At 46.0% G+C, this 21,633-nt stretch overlaps 1 protein-coding gene across 24 annotated transcripts in view; it reads left to right on the top strand.

The window, feature by feature from the left end:
• The window catches only part of MAP2 (microtubule associated protein 2), a 202,091-nt gene that overhangs the window by 126,201 nt on the left and 54,257 nt on the right, over positions 1 to 21,633 (top strand). For all 24 annotated transcript variants that reach the window (XM_021398337.1, XM_021398335.1, XM_021398332.1 and 21 more), the window contains one exon: positions 11,977 to 12,262. In XM_021398337.1, coding sequence (XP_021254012.1) covers positions 12,001 to 12,262 — 262 coding nt within the window. In that variant the 5' untranslated portion in view covers positions 11,977 to 12,000. The remainder of the gene's footprint in view (positions 1 to 11,976; positions 12,263 to 21,633) is intronic.

Raw genomic sequence — 21,633 nt, 5'->3', positions numbered from 1 at the left:
TGGCGTGCAGAGAGCGTGTATGGGGTAAGAGGAGACTTTCAGGATGTGTAAGCTGATAGAGGAACCTCAGTGCCTTCCCCAGGGTTTCTGTTAATGAGTGTTTAACACTGGTGGCAGGGCTACTCCAGATCCACATGGGGCTAGGCTTGAGCCGTCTGCACCTCTGCACCTGAGAGTGGGTGGAAGAGGAATGAGGCCAAAGAGGGGAGCCTGCTGTTGGGCCATTTGTTTTGTCTCTTCCTAAATTTAGCATCTGTTTCTTTATAAGTATGTCTTCACAGCTCCATAAGGGTGCTTAGCATTCGACAAGAGTGCTCTTCCGTACTGCATGGTCTGTCTTACTACAGAGCAAGTAATGGCTGCTTCTGGCCTCAGAAACTGGAGGCAGGGATACTTCTGGACTGAGAGGTGGGCTGCCCAGCTGTTCTGAATGCGATCTGTCTCTCTGGGTAGTGCTGTTCTTGAGCAGTCAGGAACCTCAGTCTGATTTTTGGCCTACGGCCTGGGCTGGATCACTCTAAGTCCTGTTACACTTTTGAGATAGGACCTGGGATGAGTTCCTTGCTGCCTGTTGCTCAACAGCAACACACTGAGGGAACAGGATAGAGGAAGCACGGGGTGCCCCTTTGGGTGGCTGAACCCTGCTTGGGAAGGGTAGCGCAGGCTCAGACGCATAGTGCTTGCTCTTTTTCCCTCTGGCAGTCAGGCTTATTGTGCTTTCTTAGGCAGAAGTGGTTTTGTTGATGATGGGTGTGTGGGGGAAGGTGAGAGTGGATAAGCAATGTGATGGAGGCAAGTTGCAGGGAATGAACTGTATAATAAGTTCAGGAAGGAAAACTGGATGTTAATTAACAGAGGAACAAGGAGTATGCTTATTGGGGTGAAAGCTGCAGGAGGCAGCTTTTAAAGGTGTCCCTTTTCCTATCAAATGTGTTGGAATGTCACAGCTCCCTGCTGAGCATCACAATGTTTAACTATAAAGGAAAATATACTGTATCACACAGACTGTATTACACTGTAAATGAAAAACACCTATTACGCAGCCAGGCGCTAGCAAATGAACAGCTTTGTTGGCCTTAGAAGTTTCTAGCTGAAACACCAGATTACAGCCCAGACACATGTTCTTCTGTGTGTTCAACCCTCTGCTGATGCAGCAAAACCAAGCTCTGCAGACTACGCCCTGCCACTTGGAAGGGGCTGGCTCACCAGCTGAAGAAAGAGGGTGCTCATTTTCAACCTGTCCTGCAGAATCAACTTGACCTCCGTATGCTAAAAATCTACAGACAGCCCACAGTGACACTGAGCTCATGGTTAGGTTGGGAACAAACAGGAAAATGAGCTGAAAAAAGTGTCTGAGGCTAGGGGTGCCGGTGAGGGAAGGAGGACATGAGGACATGGGAAGACAGATGGCCCTTCCAGAACGACCTGGCGATGTATCCTGAGCTGCCACTTATAAGAGATCTCATGAGATACTAAATGTAAATATTTTATAGATGAAATGCTTGGATCTGCAGCAGCATAAGCAGTCTTGTATGTTTTCCTTTTCATTTAGGGCAAGCAGTCTGAAACACATGCCCCACCGCCGACCTCAGCTCTGACCCAGAGGGGCTGTCTGGCTGAAAAGATGATTCATTCACTCTGCTAGAAGGGCTGAATGAATAGGCAGCGTTCAGTCTGCAGGACGCTTATCACTTGGGATTCCCTCAAAATTTAGGTCTGACATGACTGGGTCAGTAACCACGCGCCTTTGTTCCTATCTCCTTGAACAGAAATGTCTCTTTGCATCCTTCAGTGGTTCCCACAAATCAGGTCGATTTTTATGGCTTGCTAATTATTACTGCTAGACTTCTGCCGGGCTTCAGGATGAAAAGAAGAGAATTGGTGAAAGCTCAGGGCACAAAACTTACAGAATAAATCACTGTCTATCTGGCAGCTACAAAATCCAGCTATGGCAGCCGCTTAAATATAGACATCTGTATAGCACTGAACTTTGTTTAGGAATGGAAAGTTTTGCTCTGCTCTTGTTGACAGAGAATGTTAAAGGCAGCTGAAGAAGCTAAAAAAACTGTCACAAAACAGACTTGGTCTAGAGGTGTGTCAATATGTATCACACATGCAAAGTTATCTGAAAGAACACTGAGGTTTCAAGGTTACACCTGAAGAGTTTGACTGTCAAAGAAATCATAGATGATAACATAATTGTAGCTGGGACCCTTGTGCACGTGTCCAAGCGACTGCTAGTTCAGTAAACTTACTTCATTCTTCCCATTCTTTCTGACTTCCCCATTCCAGACTTCAGTACTTCGGCTTCCCATCCCTGGCAGCACCCCTTGGGCAGCATCCTTCACCCATGGAACCTTGTCCATGACTGCTCTCCAGACAACAGCTTTCATCACTGCAAACCGTGACAGTTTTAGCCTCTTTACACCAAGGTTCTCTGTCAAGGATCCACGCAATTAGTTAACATTAATGTTATATTAGCAGGTGAAGACTCAGGGTTGTTTGGTTACTCATCTTCTCTTTGCTGCATATTTTTATAGACCACCATCCAATTCCCCTCTTTCTCAGGATGAGGAGCCCTAGCCTGTTTAGTCATTCTTTGCACAGAGGCTTCTCTGGATCTTTAATCATCTTTGTTGCATACTCTGCACCTTTTCCGGGTCGCCTCTGCTTTGTTTGTGATTAATATTTAATGCATTCAGACGTTCTAAACCAACATTGGTATTAGTGCTGCTGAAAGACTGCAGCAGAAGAATCCAGAGAAATTCAGAAGTGGCCTTCATTGTTGTGTGTTGGATTCTGGGTCTCTGTCAAATAAGATATCAGAAGCACGAATTCACGAATTATGAATACATAAATGCTTTTGTGAATTTTCCATGTCCATTTTCTGCATGCCCTATCTCCCATTGTGCTTTTTGTATCCCATTGACATTTCTGACTGTAGTCCATGGAAGAGCTGCCTCAAGAGAGGTTACTCCCCTTGTCCAGAAAGTGACCTTGAGGGAGTCTTCACTTGTGCTGCCTGGAAAGAAGGTGATCTGGATCCACGTAGGCATGTAGGCACCTGGCTCTGATGGAAACCAGCAGGTTTATGTTACCAGGTAGAGACTATGTCTGCTGAGAACGTGCTGATGTGACACTGAAACTCAGCAGAGCTTCTTGCATCTTCGTGTGAAGCAGATTGTGCTGGCCACTGCTTGTGGCAGGAGTCTAGGCTGTATGTTTTGATTGGAGATGGCAAATCCTGGCTCCCCTCCCTCCCCCTGGCTGTCTTTATATATTAAAACAACACACATTCAGCCCCATGGCTTTGTTTTTTCCAGATTTTTTCCTCAGCTACTAAATTTGTTCATCAGTCACATCTTATCATTCTTGACACACATTTTCTTCATCCAGCACAACTTTCTTGCCCTTCCCTACTCCTGGCCCTGGGCTTGCTCCTTGCCTCCCACAGAACTCATTCATTCCTCCTCTTATCCCAGGAGAGCGCCTCTGACTTCACACATATACGTCAGCCCATTGGCACAGGGTGGGAAGATACTGGGTGGCAGCAGAACAAGGTTAAAGCCAACCTGTAGCAAGAATCAAGTAATTGCATGTACCCATGGGAACTGGAGGAGTGAAAGAGTATCTGAAATAGGACTTGCTGTCACAGCAAAGGCCTACAATTAAGATTTCAGAAAGCCTGAATGACTCAGTGAGTTGGTTCCTCCTTACGCATTAATACTTTAATTTTCTTAGCACCTCCCTCCCTCCCCCCGAAAAAAAAAAGGAATTCAAAATTAAAGAAATCTTTATAGCTAAAATACAAGCCAGGGCACGTAAACTCCTGTTTCTGCTTGAATGCATATCCCAAGCTCTTAACTGAAGTCCTTCCAGTGTGAAAAGATACCTTTGAAAGCAAGGGCTGCAAACTTAGCTTCGGTGCTTCCAGGTTCCTTCATTACTTGCTGTGTTCTCCCTGTCCTCCATCCCCTGTGCCTGAGCACAGTGGGGAGTGACTGCTTCATTTCTTCTGTAGGCAGTAGGGTTGGTTGAGTTAAGATTTGGCAGGGAAAAGCTATCACATGATAACATTGTATCCCAAATATTGTGATTTCACCCTCTAGAGTCTTTTAAGAGCACAAAAGATTTCTGGGTATTCTCGTTTCCAGGTAGTGAGTGAGTATTTTATTTGCCTGGGTATTCAGTCATGGTCATACGGGTGGGTGGCTACATGTGGGTGGACAGCATGTTTTTAAGTCATGCAAGCATATATAATGCTTGCATATATAATATTATTATTAGAAAATAGTATGAAGGGATGAAATAATCCTATGGCTTTGGTGGGACTGGGGTTTTGCGGCACAGCAGTCACTGCTCAGACATTCTGTAGGAAAGAAGATTCTAGCACTAGCTGGCACATGCCAGGTTTGCTGTAAATAACCCCATCACTTTTACAATCCTTTATCTCCTCATTTTTGCTTATTTATTTACAGTTAGTTGTTTTGTGCTGCAGGTGAAAGCATTGGCTTCTGTAATGGTTTCCTGGGCCTCTGCCTCGAAGGTTTTCTAACCACGAAACTGAGAATGAAAGATGCTTAAGGGAGTCTGGGTGGAGGAGACTCAGAACAAGCTTTCTGCTGTCCGCTGCTCTTTTTCAGCATGAATAAACAGTGTCTCTGCCACACAGTAAGATGTTTCCGCTTCCCCTGTGTGCCTGGCATGATTGCCTGGTGTGTCTGAGCATTGCGAAGCAAAGCTAAAAGCGCTCTTAGCAATAGAGTATAACGTGCTGCCCCTGACCTGGGGAGAAAACCTTCTTCACGTGAGCAAGAGTTGCTCAAACTGGAGCAGCACGTGGCCTTGAAAGTCTTTCCCTCTTACCGCTTTCATACTTCATTTTCATGTCAGAGTCCACCATGTTCAGTTGGGGAATAGATGACAGCATTCCTTTATCTCAGCACGTGGAAGGACAAATAAGCTGGGATGGTGACTGAATCAGGAAGTCCTTCCGTGAAGGTAATGTGCTGCCCCTTGCGTGTGGCTGCGTGGCCCTGGAGGCTGTGCAAAAGCTGTGCTCCTGAATCTTGCTCGTGGGCTGCTTCTCCTACGTATATTTTCGGGGAAGAGCTTGCCTGAAATTACTTCAAGCCGTCCTGCTTGCCATTTCTAGTAGCTGACGTGACAGCGCTCCCAAAGATAGCATCCGGGTATTTTCAGAGATTGTGCTGTAGCAGGGGTGGAATTAGTTTTGGAAGTTAGGTAAAACGTTTGAAAAATCAAAAATGCAGACACATTTGTAGAGGCAGCATTTCTTTTTTTAATTAAAAGCTCACGGAGTAAAGTTAAGATGGTATGAAAACCTGTCACATTTAATGAGGTCGTAGTGCAATGGAAAGAACTAAGGGGTGTGAGAGTAATTCATGTACCTGGAGAAGGAAGAGCCCCACCAGCGCAGGTAAGGTGCTTGATCTGGATATGTGAGATTGCTGCTCTGTGAGTTTCTGTTCAGAATTAGCAGTGTGGCACCTCCCTGCTGAATGAGATTGCAGACCTGTCCTGAATGGGAGAGTATGTGAGTCACGTATGAGCATAATTAATTACATTCTTCACTACCTAATTTGAGCTGTCATCCGTCTCAGAGTCTCTCGAGAGAAGAGATGCAACATCAAATCAATGTATCTCAGCAAGGTCAATGCGGAGAAGAAAGAAATCTTGCAAAATGGCACTCCAGCCGTTTTGTGGGCTGCCTTTCCCAGCGCCCATCCAAATGTGAGCGTGGTTGTGTGAGCTGGGAGCAGAGGAAGCATGTAGCCATATAGCCTGCTTGTAGCAGCCATAGCAAGTCCATGGCTTGGTTGGCACTACTGAGGGTCAGAAGAGAGTGAACTTTAAAATCATCTCCTTAAGCTAATGATTTCAGCTGGCCTTCTAGCTTTTGGAAACTTGTGATAAGTACGGCAAACCTTTTATAAATACTTCAGTAGCGAAAGGCTATAAGGATACAAATAAGGACTTAAATTGTTGAGACAAGTGTTTGTTTCACTGACTCTTCTTAAGAACTGGAGCATTGTGCGTGATTTAAAATCCAGAGAGACTTGTATGTACTCTTTAGTGCAGGCACCTCTACTGACTGCTCATGCCTCCTTAGTGTTTTTGCTGTCCTTTGCATGGAGCAGATTTCTTGGCAATAACTTTTTACCTAATTTCTTGCTGCAGATATCGCTTATAGTTGTCATGGTGCTGTTGTTATGGTTACATCTCCTTCACCAGCTGAAGTGCCTCTCCTCTCTCCTGCAGGAAGCAATTATGACTGGTGGTAGATGTTTGTGTGTGAGTGTATTTGATGAATGGTAAATCGTGAAAAAATACAGCGTTGTGGATGGAAACTGTCGAAAAGGGGTGGTGCTGGGACAGGAAGGAGTGGGCAGGGATTCACAGAGCTTTTTAACTAGAACTCAACCCTATGGTAGATGATGTTTTTGAAGGCAGAAGCTGCTAGTAATGTTTCATAATTGTGAGAGGTGCCTGGTTTTAGGTTTCTGACGCCTGAGTGAGTTTGTGCAGCCCCTGGGAGTGAGGCCATGTGCATACTGCTGCGGAGGGCAGCACCCAATGGCTGGCTGGCACGGCAGCTCGGCTTTCCTGCAGCACAGGGGTATTGATACCTTCCCCAGCAAGGAAGGGCCGTGTCTGTCAGAAGTGGCAGCTGAAAGACTCCTTCTCATCCGTATACCTGTTCCCACTCTGCAGCAAGATGGACCCATTTGCTGCCAAAAGAAATGCAGGTCAGACTGTGCTGTGCTGCAGAGAGGAGACAGAGCATCCTGTTCAGAGGTTTCTAGCTCACTGGACAAAAACCTTTTATTAAAATTTCTTCCCACTTCATTCACAGAGCTATAAAAAAATACAAGGCAGGATGAAGCTGTCATGGTTGCATTAGCAGGTGTTCCAACAGGATTAGAGACATTCTCATTGCTTAGGAGCCCAGCTTTATGCTGCTGGATGCACTGTCTCACCAAGGAACTTGCTGGTGCTGCATTTCAGCCATCTTGTACCTCACTTGGGTGCACAGGGTTTGTTGCTGGGTGTGGACCTGGCTTGGTCAGGAAGTCACGTTTCTCCATGTGAAATTGTTCCTGTTCTCCATGTACCCTGAGAGACATTCAGCCTGCAGCCCATTATGCATCAGTTACCTCACTCTACTGGTGACTGTTCAGCCACAAGCCGTGGTTCTGCCAGAGCTCATCCAGCTGCAAAATCATTGCAGCAGTGTCAGAAGTGTTTTACACACCTGGAAATTTCTGCCTTTCTAAAGCCATATTCATAATTTTTGATAGCTTAACAGGTCTCATTCTTGACATGGATGGTGCTTGCATTTGTCCCCATCATGTCAGCATCATCATCTTATCTTAGGAGCGTGGGCAGCAGCTCTCTGGCTGCTCACTCTCTGCAGTGCTGGTGGAGGTCTGCTTGGCTGCTCCGGAGACTGGAGAATCCCTCATTTCAGTGCTGGCAAGGATGCAGTTTGCGGTACATTTTCGTGCGCTTTCTGCAGCGAGCTGCCTTTGTTCTGCATGTGATCCAGGCACTATCCTTTATTTTTCATCAGTTTTATAGCTCAAGATATGATCAGAAGAATGAGGTAAAGGATTTTCTACAAAAAGTATGTGGCTGTTGACTGTTGGTTTGCAGTGCAGGAATGGAAGAGCCTGTAATACCCCAAATGCTAATACAAGCGTGCATAGATGAACGCTGCTTGCATTTTTAACAGATGTTATATATAATGAGGTGTTATTTAAGAGGATTGTCTTGCTCTTCGTGTCTCGAAAGAGGGGTCTAGCTGCAAGCTAATAACTCAGGCAGTGAACAAGGAAGAAATAAATCGTATTTGTTATAAATTACCAGAGAAACCTATTTGTCCTTTATTAAGTTTCAGAGGCAGAGTGACTCCAATTGAGAGAAACATATAATTCTGTCTATTAATATGTTCTGTTACCAGAACTATGATACTTAGACACTTAAGATCAACTGGTGATTTCTGTTAATGGTCTGGCGGCTTGCAGAGCATGACCAAACACTCTACATACGAGGGAAGCCGCTGTGCTGCTGTCAGACGCTGCCAGGCTTTCTCCCCGCACAGGATACGTTTGCTGTCTGCCCTTTGATCTGTGTGAGGCACATGTCTGAAAGGAATTAAATTAGTTAGAGAAAGAATGCACGTTAACTGAAATGAAAGGGTGAAATTCAGGGACAGATCTCTTCGTGTGTTTGTGGCATCCAAAATTAGCCCCCTTATTTTCTAATTATCTGGAGATTCCACTTAGAAGGGTAGCACCGACAGTGTTTGTGTTCTACATGTGGGAGCAAAGGCTGAGTTTTTGATGTGGTGGGAGGTTGCTGCAATTTGCCCACCTTCTGGCTCTTGTTCTTTCTGCTGCCTCCTGATACTCAACCACTTTCCTCCACTTCTCCAGGCAGAGCTGTGAGGGAGGTACATTCCCTTGGGACCTTTTAATCCATACTGCCTGGTACTCGGTATTCAGACGTGCTATCCCGAATTGGCCTGCTGGCACATGGACCTGAATTAAAGGTTTTCTCTATTAAGGTATCTACCAGTATGAGCTAGATTACACCCCCCAAGAAAGCAAGGACTTTGCAAAATCCTTCAGTATTGGCCTAATTCTGTTCTCTTAAAAAGTGAAATTCATAGCAAATTCATCCGCTTACATGCAAAGGCAATATTAGTGTAATGCTAAGATGATTCTACAAGATGAACTCACAAAACATGTAGAAGGACAGCTAGCATGGCAGGATGTCTAAATCAGCATTATCTCAAGCTTCGCACATCATGCTCTCATACTGTGTTACTGTGGGTGATTTGTTGTGTGCTGAGTTCAAAGCTGTTGGGCTGGGTTCAGCCCTGTCACAGCAGCAGGAGCCTCTGTCACATAGAGGAGTGTTTAGGTTAAGAAATAGATGTCTGCAAAAAGAGGAGGTAACTGCAAAGTTGGACTGCAGATTCCCCATGGGGTTTGTCCCTCTGTCTTAATTCCAGGTTGTTTAAGCATTTTCTTTCTCTCTGCAGCTCCCAAATGTCTGTAAAGGAAGAGGGAATTAGTTTTTACAACCATTTCTGCTACAAGCTATTAGTTTAGAAGGCAGGATGTCCAGTTCAGATCCATAACGCTGTCCCTAGTGCACTGTGTGAGTTACAAGAATGTGAATCGAAGGTCTGTGAAGTGTCTTCTCACTGCTGCTGCTGGCAGCTGTGGTGGAGCACAGGCGCTCCAGAAGGAAAATGGCTGAGGTCGCAGCCCGCACGCTCAGCCAGCCCTCCTGCAGCCTCCGATCTCCTGACTGTTTTAACTGAGGCAATGTGACATTTTGAGAGGACTGGCTGTTCCTTCATTTCTGATATTTTTTTAAAACTTTCATCACAGTTGATGCAAAAAGAAAGAAAATCATAGTGGAAAGGGGAAGTATGCCTCCTTAAGTATCGTGTTTCCCTAGATTGCCCAAGCTATTCCAGATTTCTTCTTTTTATATACGTACTGTTACTTAAATACTGCCATAATATTTGTCCACTCTTGCTGTTTCAGTGTCAATTTTTAAATTACCTGATTAATTTAAGCTCATGGTATGCCAATTAAATGACAGAAAAACAACTAGCCTGGTGGTAAAAGGCACACCTGTGTGTGCGGGCTGTGAACCTGAGCTGCATGGCAGATACTCATTGCTGAATTGCTGAGCACAAAGATGCATTGTGTGACTCACTTGCAGTGTTTCTACTACCATTATAAACTCTGAGAGCACTTGATGAATAACAGGGAGTCAAGAATGAATTCATCCATGTTTCACTCTGTAACCATCTATTATAAATGCTGAGCCAAATTCTGCCTCCAGATACACACAGCTCTCATTGAAGCCTGCCCGCTGTATTTATTTTTAAAGATAAAAGCTCTTCTGTTAGTTTCACAGAGGACTTCTGTGACACAGTCCATTGTAAAGATGTGAATATCCTTCCTCAAGAGCTTGCAGTGGAGCGGGGAGAGTCTGCCTGGAACAGGGCACTTGAGAGATAGCAGCCACCGAGCTGTGACGTTGGGATAACAACCATTACCTCCATCCAAATGAGTTTCAGAAGCGCATTTCCCCATCCTCATGCCTCACTCCCCATGGAGGCTGTGGGCTCCTCTCATGTGTGACCCTGGGCTGAGTTGGGATGCTGGTGGGCGGGTTCATGCAGCTCCCGGGGTGCAAAATGCACTGCAGTGGTGAACGGGAAGCTGAGCCAGGGTTTGGGTGGGTTGGTTGGTTGGTTTTCTGAGCTTTCTCAAGGGTTGTAGATGGAAATCTTGCCTTATTTTCCCAGAACAGGCTCTGTTCTGCCCTCAGAGCATGTTTATGGTGGCTGTGGCCGACGGAGACACATCTCAGGGCCACCAAGCTCTGTGATGCTGCTCAACCCGCTGTTCTTACTGCAGCTCAGAGAAACATTGGGCTGGAACTTTCACCTGCTCCTGCAGTCTCTATGCAGTCAGTTATCCCCAGGGAACAGCGCTGGTGGAGATGGGAACAGGACTGCACCTATCAGAATACCAGGGCTCCTCCTTTTTGGAGTGGAATTACTGTTTGTGTAACATATTTATTGTGAATGAAATCTCATATTCATGATTCACCATGACTTTTTAATTTAAAGCAACTCTGAAAGCCATTGTTACTAAACAATACCTGATAGAAGGGGGTTGATTTATCAATTGTGAATAATTATCAGGCAAGCAATGATAGTCTTTTGTCGTGTTTAGATGCTTTCTGCAAACTGACCTGGCTCCGTGGAAACTGTTGTTCCTTCGTGAGAAGTTTCTTATTTCAATGCCTGCAGAACATATGCACTGTGCAGTTCTCTGCCTTCTTCTCTAGACTGCCTCAGCCTTTTGTGACACGTGGCTGCTTAACTGCATTCAGCTGATTGCTTTTAGATGCTTTTTTTTCTTTCAGGAAAAAAGAATAGCAAGTGCTTTTGGACGAGGCCTGCTGGATTTCGCTTCAGTGTTGCTGATTTAGGTCAAGGCTTTCGTTCCCTCTAGAGCCACCTTATTATCAAAACACAGCTTACTGTATGCTGCCTTCCTAGGCTTACCTACTGGGCTGTTTTTCCACGAGGCACAGCCCTAGCCTGTGGCTCATGCAGTGGCTTCTTTTTCTGGCTTGGACTAATTAACAGGAGTGAAGTACATGTGAAGTAGCAAATAATGGTTAGTTTTGTTTATGTATAAATACTAATAGTTACTGGAGAATGCAAATGACTCTATGGGAAACAGATGTCTCCCACACACTGTTTTGGACAAAAGGGAATGAGTGTTGCTCACCCAACAGCAAGCAAGAGGGGTGTACGCAGGTTCAGGCAGCGCATACATTGGGGAATCCAGTGCGTGTTCTCAAGTGTTGTCTCTGTCATGGCACACAGCAGGCTGCACATGCCATACAGGAGGAATCCTGTGGCTGAAGAGTTCCCTGCTCTGCAAAAGCCAAGTTCACAACTGCATCTGCTATTTGCAAATGCAACAAAAATGTTAACAGTGGCTTCACATCTTCAAGCTGTTATTGCATTCCCACTATCACCCATGAAGGTGTCATTGCATTCTGATGTTGATTCACGTCTCATTAATTGGGTCAACATTCACTGTAATTAATGAGTTGAAATCAGATTAACAGAAGAGGAGCCCCCAAGAAACCAGTGCTAATAATTGCGAAGCACCTGAGAGTCTGGGTGGATTTGGCCCATAACTTCCATCACTTGTGGTTTCTTTTGTTTTCTAAGCCAGTTCCCTCATAGCTGGGCCAGGCAAGAAGACACTTGTTCATTTAAGCCTTCTCTCCTTTGCAGGATGAGAGTTTCTGGTAACAACCCTGTGCTGTGCCTGGTGGCTGACCGTTGGCCGAGCATAGTTGTCTACTTGGCTCTGATCTCTCCTGCTAATGTCATTACAGGACAAGCGGTGAAGGAGAGCAGAAATGGCGGAGGACAGGAAAGATGAAGCCACGGCACCACACTGGACTTCGGGTCAGCTAACAGAGGCTTCTTCGCACCCGCATTCACCTGAAATTAAGGAGCAGGGCAGCGCGGGTGCCGGACTGGTCAGAAGTGCCAATGGGTTTCCCTACCAAGAGGGTGAGGAGCCTGGGCTGGGCAGCCAGGAGCAGCCGGGGACATATGCTCACAGCAAAGAGAATGGAATCAATGGAGAGCTGTCGGCAAGGGACAGAGAGACGGCAGGTAATGTGCCCCAGTGCTCTGCAGCTGAGCCAGGGCTTTGCTGCCTGTGGGAGGACATCTACTGGGGATGAGAGAATGGGCTAGGGTAGAGAAGCTGCTGGGGGCTGGCAACAGGAAACCGTTCATCTGTTGTGCGTTGATAGCACCTTGCTTCATGTGTGTGCGTGCACAAAGGATGGTCTCTGCTGTTACTGCTCACAAGTAATAACACCTTCTATAAATCCACCAGCTATTTGCAGAATAACACATCGCTCAGCCTGACCATAAATACCACAATTCAGTGTCAGCATTTACTGGCCATTCCCTAGGCAGATTTCGCAGGATGCTCACTGGGGTTTCGTTTGTTTGTAAACTATGTTAGGATTTTAGCATTCAGCTTGTTTATTGGCTGGGGGGGACGGGGGGTAGAAGTGTGACTGTGTAAAAATGAAATATGCAAAGCAGGTTTCCTCTCTTAGAAATAAATGCTAATTCACTGTGCAGAGTTCCCTCTTTAAACCCCAAATGCACAGTGCAAGGGGAACGTCTCTTGTACAGACACTAGTGCCCTTGATGCATCCATCCATGCATGCTAAAGAGATCTTTCTAGCAATGTTTGTTGGCTGTTGTCAGCACTTTGAGATACTATCCATAATTTTTCAGCAGCTGGAGAATTTTAAGGCTCTCAGACCCTAAAGTCATTTCATAAGCAATTCTACTGGAAATGAGTATCTCCACTAAAAGTAAATAGGTTTGGATTTTAAGAGTCTCTTCTTGCGGATAGATAAAATGAGAAAGCCAGCGATAAGAGAAATCCCATGTAAGCATTCAAGTGAACACATTGTTGGTAATTGTTTGCAGTGATGATAACAAGATCTCTTTTCTTCATTTTAACCTTTGAACTGTGCTTATAAGCCAGCAAATAAGCAGGAGCAGTCATACGGGATCTCAGAGGTAAGATGCTGCAGTTGTTATGGATTGGCTTGAGCTATGGGAAGATTTGAGGGTGATTTTTCCTTTGCCACTGATTTTTCACAGAATGTTGGACAGACCACACCCGTGCACGTGGAGAAGTGCTAATTACAGAACGGAGATGTTTGTCCTCTTCTTTATAAAAGGAGAAGAGAAGTACTTCTCTCAGGTGCTCTCAAGCTTGAGGCAGTGTCTGAGGGATCTGAACATTAATTGAGGAATTAGGAGCTAATGAGTGAAAGGAGACAGGAATCCAGTGCTGCCCATCAGTGGGTGTTGTAGTAGTGGATTTTTACTTTGCTTTCTGAGGTGAAGGATTAAATAGCAAAACAGATCAAAATGAGACAGCAGAACTGGAGAAATGCACTTGCCAAGGGAGCAAGGCTGCTCTTTATCCTTGCAAAGTTTGCTTCGATCACCACTTCGTGGCCTCATTTCCTCCTCCCCTGCTTTTTCTCACTGTCTGCTTAGATTGCAAGATCTCTGGTGTGGGGACTTAATGTCAATCCACACAGTTATTGCTAAGGAGTCTTATTATAGCTTGCTTCGTGGCATCTTTGTTTGTCCTTGAACACCAAAAAAGTCCCTAAAACTGCTTGCATTCATGCGTGAATTTCCAGTTCTCTGGAAATTCATATCCTCGAGCTCTGACTTGGAGGACTGTCAATGCAACATAAAGCATATTAGGATACAGAAGATATATTTTTAATCGTTTCGTTCTTTTTAAAGGCTAGCAGGAGAAACCGTTCAGCAGTTGAGGGCAGTGGCAGAAATGGAAAGGGTCATGTGTTGCCAGAGACACACTGGTATTTGCTAGTGGGATATAGAGCATCATAAAGCAATTTGAATCAGAATTTGATCTTGAAATCAGGATTGTCATTTGCCACTGACCTCAGCCATCTTTGCTGTGCTGGCTTGTAAATTGTTACGGCTGTGGGGTGCTCTGTCAGATAGGGTGTTTAAATGCCACTGTGATACACATAATTAGCAGTAATGCAAATCATGTAATCACTTGTGGTAGCTTACTGACTCCAAGCAGATGAGGAGAAAATGCACAGGAAGCCAAGGTCGACTGAGATAATTAAGCTAAACTGTGGGTTTGTGTGGATTTACAGGAGTTTTATTTTCTCTGGCGTAAATACAGAACCATAACCTAGGCTTCTGTAGCTTCTCAGCCTTTGTTTCTGAGTCCATAAATCTCCGCCAGCAGCAGCAACAAGCTCATTGGAAGTGGAGCACAAGTATAAGGAGAGCATTTCCCTTTGCCGGCTCCCTGCTGATGAGAGTTTCGTCGTGTTTTGAGGCATTTCACCTAAGGAAGCTCCCCGGCACTGACTGGCCCACGAGCAAGAATTCATCCATGAAATGGGCATTGCCTTTCTGCCCTGGGGGCATGGCAGAGCATCACAGTGGCCATTTGCAGGGCTTGTGCTGTAAAGTCTGTGGTAAGGGGAGGGTTAGAGTTAGTCACCAGGGCACAGGCACCTTGTGACAATGCTGATGTGGAGATGAGGGGTGGTAGTGGGGGAGGAGACTACAGTTCTTGCCAAAACACATTCAATCCATCACTGCAAGTGACATTTCTAGGTTTGCACAATTAAAATTTACCTTCTTATGTGTGTGTTGCCTCTCTTGGCATCTGTCTAGGAGTTATTGAGTCTGACCTCAATTTTGGAATCCTCTGAATCTGGCTGTTGTGCTGCCTTTGACTGATCTGGTTCTGTATTGCACGGGTAATGGCTGCATTATGAAGGCACATCAATGCCTTCCTTTCAAACGGCACAATGGGAGTGGGCAGTGTACCCTGTGCATGGGCAGGGCAGCCTCAGGGCCTGGGCTGGCATCTGCTGAAGTTGAAGGCAGATACGTGTGAGAGAAGAGGCCCAGTTTATTGGCATAATGCATAGGAAGCTGTTATGGGTGTGATATAAAGAAAAGTGGTAAAGCAGCTATTCCTTTCTATTGTGTGCATGTGTATGTATTTATTTCTCCATATTTGGGTTGTCCTGGCCACCCAGCTCCACCAGCCACGAGACCCATGCTGCTCCCAAGGAACTCCTGAAGACACCTTGCCTTTGGGCAGTGTGCAGCTCCCCACTGAGTTTTAATATGCTCTCCCTGATCCTTCTCTCTTCATATTCTCCTCCCATGTGTACACACAGCATCTTTGGTGAGGATCTTGGAAGTCTTAATGGTGGAGGATCAGAGCGATAGCTCTTGTCAAGCCAAACATTTTCATGTCACGTGAGATGTGTGCTGCAAAAGAGACAATGATAGCGTAATCTTCTGAAGCTCACTCTGAAGTGGGCTGATATGGAAAGCTTTGGATTGGACCCCATGGTAGAGCACACGGCATGTTTGACCTGTAACAAAATATGAGTGTGGCAGCCTTTTCTTTGCGTTCTGAAAAGTCATGGTCAACAAATTGGAAGGAAGTGTTGAGGAGCAGTACAGATGCACTTCATCAGTCTCCGGAAAACAGTAATTCAACGCAGTCCATTATATTTGACTTGCAAGGAGCATCAAGCTGCAAAGGCTTGTTTTTCTGCACTTAAAATGCATTTCTTTTTCTTTTCATTAATGAAATGACTAATCTGTCAAATTTATATGATTAGGGGCTGTATTGTGAAGCATCTTCTATAATATATCTTCAAGTACAGTGACTCAGCTGACTGAATGCTTTCTTCATTATACATCAAATGCAGGCTTAGTATTGGAGGGGGTTTGGATTACCCACACAGATATCTGATTATTTTTTGGACAGATTAAAGCAAAGCATTTCCTGAAATCCTATTATCAGAGCCTCAGGACAGTGGCTCTGTCCTCATGTCAGTCGATATTAAGGACAGTAACATGTCCTGCCAGAGTGACAGAGCCCTTCATGAATTGGCAGAGTACCCAGACTGCGTGGGATGCAAAAAGACTGCTGGAGAACTGTAGCAGGCTTCATGACACAGCACAGAGAACCCAGGTTGAGTGCTCATACGTTGTTTTTCAGAGCCCTTGAGTCATTGGAAAGGTGGATGTGGGGGAGGCCAGGACAGATAAGTGAGAGGCGATTATTTTTGGAGGCTGGGGAGACCAAGAAGCTGGTGTGTGTTTGTAAGTGAAACAGGAAGAGAAGAGAGCCCTAGGCCAGCGAAGAGGAATGAAAAAGTGGCAGCACTTAGCTGAGGAAGGCCGGGGGAGGGAGCAGATTCCACGTGGGGAGAGTGAGATGTGAGCAGAGCTGGTGAGATCTAAGGTGTGAGAGAGCACAGCAGGGACAGGAGGTGGCAGGGAGAGAAAGAAGAGTTGAAGACAAGGACAATAGAAAGTCGTTTAGTTTTATCAGTTCATCTTGAGCCAACACATCCTTTGTGTGACAGCAAATACTGCCCCAGAGAGGAGGGGATTCAGACAGCACAGAATGGCACAGTCTACACAGAACAACCAAGGGGAAAAGCAGGAAGGGGTAATTTGTGTTCCAGCCCTTGGTGTAGTTTATCCAAGTTCAGCCGTTCGTTTTAGGCTTTGTTGAGCAGACTAAATGAGCATCTGCAACAAATCTGTTCCTGTGACCAGCTACTCCTTAAATAAGCGTATTTAAATAAGCGGCAGAGAATGTCAGCCCAAGAAACCGCCCTGTCATAGTCAGTGAACAGATGAGCAGAGATGCAAAGTTCCCCGTAGGTTGGCTGTGCAGAAGAGTCATGGTGAAGATCAGGATTGTGCATGTTTCAGCTGCCTGCAATGCATCAGAGAAACAGTCTGCATCCCATCATCTCCCATAGCCTAGCCTTGTAGCAGCCAGTCTCCAGGTAGAAAGATCTCTCGATCATGGTCCTCACCACTGCTGCACTGTCAGAAAATCCCTGTGACACGTACTTCTGCTGGCTCGAGACACTGAGGCCACCAGGGCAGTACTGGACGTATGATGGCCAGTGCTGGGAGCAGGATTGCAGCACCGTGGGAGAAGTCAGCATGCACAACGTCCTCTCCATGCTGTAACTGTGCCAGCCGAGTCATCGCTTTGCTCGGTGATGTGTTAATGTTTTTTCTCTCCCTCTATTGACTTGTTATTTAATCTTCTTTTCCTTTGTTTTCCCTTTCTAAGATGCAATCTATAATACTCAGACGACACTGCCAGTAAACAAATAAACAGACCTTTGTACAGAGGCCTTTTTAGTCTTTCTTCCCAAGAGCACTGTTTTGTCAGAGTTCTTTTTGTTCGCCCTTTGGCACTGGCTATCCTGCTGCTGCCCAAGCCCTTCTGGAGTTACAGGAGACCCCACAAGCTCCCTGACCTCCTGGTCCCAAAAAGTGCCTCCTGGCCTCTGTGTCAGACGTGTTTTCAGCCAGACAGACAAAATGCATAGCTGGATGCAAAATCAGAGATGTTGAAGGATGAATGCAAGTGCTGTGCTTGTCATGTTTCCGATGTTTGTTTTGCAAAACTTGAAGAATGCATCTTACCATGTCATTGGTGGCTCCCATAGGAAAGGAGCTGTTAATTAAGTATTTTGATCTCACAACATTTGCCCAGGAAATGTGACAGTAATTACTGTGCACCATCACCCTTGTCTGTTTAGAGATAGGAAAACATAGCAGGCTTCTGAAACTTTTCTCCAGTATGTTAGGAGTAACACAAGTGTCATCTTCTGGGGTACATTATTGGAATATTTCAGACATTCACGGTATGTTGCTGGAGAGAACATAGGTAGAGGCAGCGGAGGCTCTTTGTGGCACTCTTAAAAGATGTTATTTTTATCATTCTCTGTTAAGCTTGCTGTTCATTTTCTCAGCGGAGTACCAGGAATGAAGCCAGAGAAACTCTGTCTTTCCCATGCATCCCCCAGCTTCTTCCTGACTTGATATTCAGTAGCTACTGCAGACATGCTTGCCCTTGTCTCTGAAGGCTCTTCTGTGCCTGGCACTACTCCTCACTAACTCCACTAGGACATCCCATTTTCTCCAGCTGTAACCTCTCTGAGGGGCTGGCTCTGCCCTTCCACCTCCTCTTGGGACTTCAGAGGTCAGTTTGGCAGTGACTGAAGTGCAGTGGTTGGAGTTGGAGGCATTGGCCCCAGGTGTGGGCAGTGACACCCAGGGAATCTCAGCCTCCAGTCTATGTATTCCAAAGCTCCTCTGAAAATGTCGGCCTCTTGTTCAGGTTTTTGTGTGAAAGCTGCCTTAAGCCAGATACAGAAACACCTTTGAAGTCAGCTGCTGCATCTCTGTCACATCGGAGTCAAATCTGGCTAAGTGGTGGCATCGACCAGCTATGTCCTTTGTTCTCCCTGTTGTTTCTTGACGCACTTTGGTGTTTTCTAGTTACACCATGAGCATCCTAAGAGGGAATTGCGTAAGCAGCTGTGCTTCCTTCAGCAGTGAGAGCCAAACACCAGTGCTGGTGTTGGCTTGGCAACCAGTGCTTGCGATCAGTATTAGCCTTTGAGAGGTACAGGGAGCAGCACGGCCGTGCAGTGGAGCGGCAGCTGCAGTGATGTTGTTCCAGCTGCGCTGGTAGCTCAGGCTGTATGCCACCAGCGCTGCTCCTGAAGGTGCCTTTTGAAAACATCTGCAGGCATGCTTCAGGGGCTGCATGGCCAGGATAACTATGGAAGGCTGAAGGTCCCATCAGATACAGTATGCTTCTCAGGAGAAGAGCTGCCACAGGAGAGTGGTGACAGGGCGGTGCTGGGGCTACGACCTCTGGATTCAGCCCAGCTCTGTCTTGCACAGAGCTGGAGGCAGAGCATGATGGCTCTTCTCTAAGTGCAAAGTTGGGGGGGTGTCCATTACCACGATGGAAGCCTGGGAGACCTGCAGGAGCACCGAGTGACAGTTGGCAGTGGGCAGTCTTTGTGACCGCAGCTGGATGATGGTATCACTGCAGACCATGGCAACATATAATTTTCCTTTCCAACTTTGCTCCGAGAGCAGGCAGATTTGGAGGAATGCTCATTAACAAACAAGTAAACCTTGTTCTGCAGAGACACAGCCCCTCTTGTTTCAGGCAGAGCTGAAGCGTCAACTTCTTCTCCAAAGTCACCTTGCAAAGGAAGCAGCAGGTTCTCAGGTGGCAGCTGGCGGGTGGACATTGTTGCCTCGTTTTGAGCCTCACTCTTTGCACAGGCAGTTGTCAGCCTGCAGGGTCTTGCACACAAGAGCCCTGAGCTAAGGTCATTAACCACTACCCCACTCACTCACATGCTTTGCTGTTCCCTTCTTCCCACTTTTTCCGTGGCTCAGCGCCCTGCCTGGCCTGGCTCCCCGCAGCCCCAGCAGTCAGTCATCCTTGCCCCTGCAGGTGGCTGTGGCCCAGCCTTGGCAGAGGGGAGGCGGGTACCAACACATCATTTACAGAAGTACGAGGCATGCAAACAGTCTGCTGCCACTGCTGCAGGAGTGCCAGGTCTTGCTGGCTCCTTTTTTTCTGCGTTGCCATGCCGACCGGTCCCTGTACTGAGTGAGATCTCTTTTTAAGCTCCGCTGAGAGAAAGTCTGTAGCCTGGGAGCTTATTTAGCATTCAGGAGTGCACAGCCTCTCTGTAACAGTTCTGAGCCACAGCCAGACTGTCTGACAAAGGAAAGGAGCATTTTTCTTTTTTGTTTTCCCTTTTCCTCTATTATTTGCTTCTTGGGGTTAAGGGATATGGGGTAGATGGGGAGAGAGTCTGAGAGCACTGTGCAGTGTGAGGCACAACTTCGATGGAAATGGAATGGAAATACTACTTTAGAGTGTATTTATGGTGCAAGATGTATCCATGTAACACTCATATATATATATATATATATATATATGCACATTTCTTGGTTCAGTTAACCCTGATTTTAATACCCTGTATTAAAGTGGGAAGGCAAAGGCAATCTAGGTTTTAGTTCAAGCAAGGAGCTCAAATGAAAGATTAGAAGGAAGCTGGGGATAAAAACCCTGTCTTTGTCTTCCCTGCTGGTTTAACTGGTGAGGTGAAAATACAGAGAAAGTCATCTCTTCTCACACAACATTAACACCCCAGGCTAGGACAGCAAAACCAGCAGTTTGTGCTGGTTTTTTAGCTTGGGTTTTTCCTGTTATGTGCAGTTGCTACTGCTCACTTCAAATCATAAAGATAATTAATACAGGTTTGCTTGCCTTTGCCAGCTGAAAGGATGGAAATCAGCCTAATGCGGCTGGCTTTAGGTGGTTAAGTGAGCACCAATAATCCATTGCCTGTCCACACCAGCTGTGAAAAGGTTGGTCTGGAAATTCAAAGGCAGGATTCAAAGTGAGTGGGCTGCAAGCTGGTTCTGACTCCGTCACTTGTTCCTTGGGAGATACTGAGCAAAACACTGACATTTTCCTGGGCTGTTTTACAGACTAGCCAGTCTGTAGACTGAGCAGAACCAGTGGTGCCTGGAAAGCTCGTTTTGAGGTGGTGGTTTAGAAATGCAGTCTCGATTGTTCTAGGGGTTTTGTTGTTATTGAGGCATTGCTTATGACATGCAAAAAGTGCAGGAAATTCAAGGCACCCCAACTGTATAGAGAAGATCATGGGCCCTTCTGTGCATGGAAAATACTTGAACTTTAGTTGCATTCAGCATATGGAAAATAACTATACCGTTATCTCCAAGGCAGGAAAATCTGCTAACTGCTTTCCAGAGAGTCATTTTCACTCAGGTCTGAGTAGATCAAATACTTAACAGAAATCAAATTCACTTAGAGACAACGTACACTTTGTGGAGAGGAAAACAAACAGCAGATATTTCATGCTTTTGTTCCTGTTTCTTTCCTTGAGACTAACTCACTGCAGCACACGGCTGATTTGGCACAGCTCCCAGCAACCTGTGCAGCCTGCAGCAGTTACGGTGAGGCTTGTTTGCAGCCCGATCTGCGATCCACGCCACTGTGCAGCTGGCAGGTCAGAGACAGCACAGAGGTGCAGAAGTAGTGATAGGACGAGAGGGAATGGCCTCGAGTTGCGCCAGGGGAGATTCAGGCCGGATGTTAAGATGTTACTACTTCTCTGAAAGAGTGGTCAGGCGCTGGAATGGGCTGCCCAGGGAGGTGATGGAGTCACCAACTCTGGAGGTGTTCAAGGAACGTTTAGATGTTGTGTTGAGGGACGTGGTCTAATGAGAACTGTGAGTGATAGGTGGATGATTGGACTGGATGGTCTTGTAGGTCTTTTCCAACCTTGGTGATTCTGTGGTTCTATGAAGTACTGGTGCTGCATGGGTGCTCAGTGCTGCTGACTTAGAAAAACTATTTTCCTCCCTATCCTTGAGAGGGGGAAACGACTTCAGCTGGGGTTGTTGTCTTTTACCCCAAATCAAGGGTCTCTGCCAAATCTAGGGCAATGCAACCTGTGCAGGTTGTTGGTAAGCTGTGAAGGCAGCTGACCCTTTGCTGCTTTCTCTTTCTTTCACTGCCAGCCTTTCTATTTCAGAATATATAT

Source organism: Numida meleagris, chromosome 5 (genome assembly GCF_002078875.1).
Source record: "Numida meleagris isolate 19003 breed g44 Domestic line chromosome 5, NumMel1.0, whole genome shotgun sequence".
In the NCBI taxonomy this organism is placed as follows: domain Eukaryota; kingdom Metazoa; phylum Chordata; class Aves; order Galliformes; family Numididae; genus Numida; species Numida meleagris.
The sequence above is the reverse complement of the archived record's forward strand: the minus strand, read 5'-3'. Positions and strand labels throughout refer to the sequence as shown.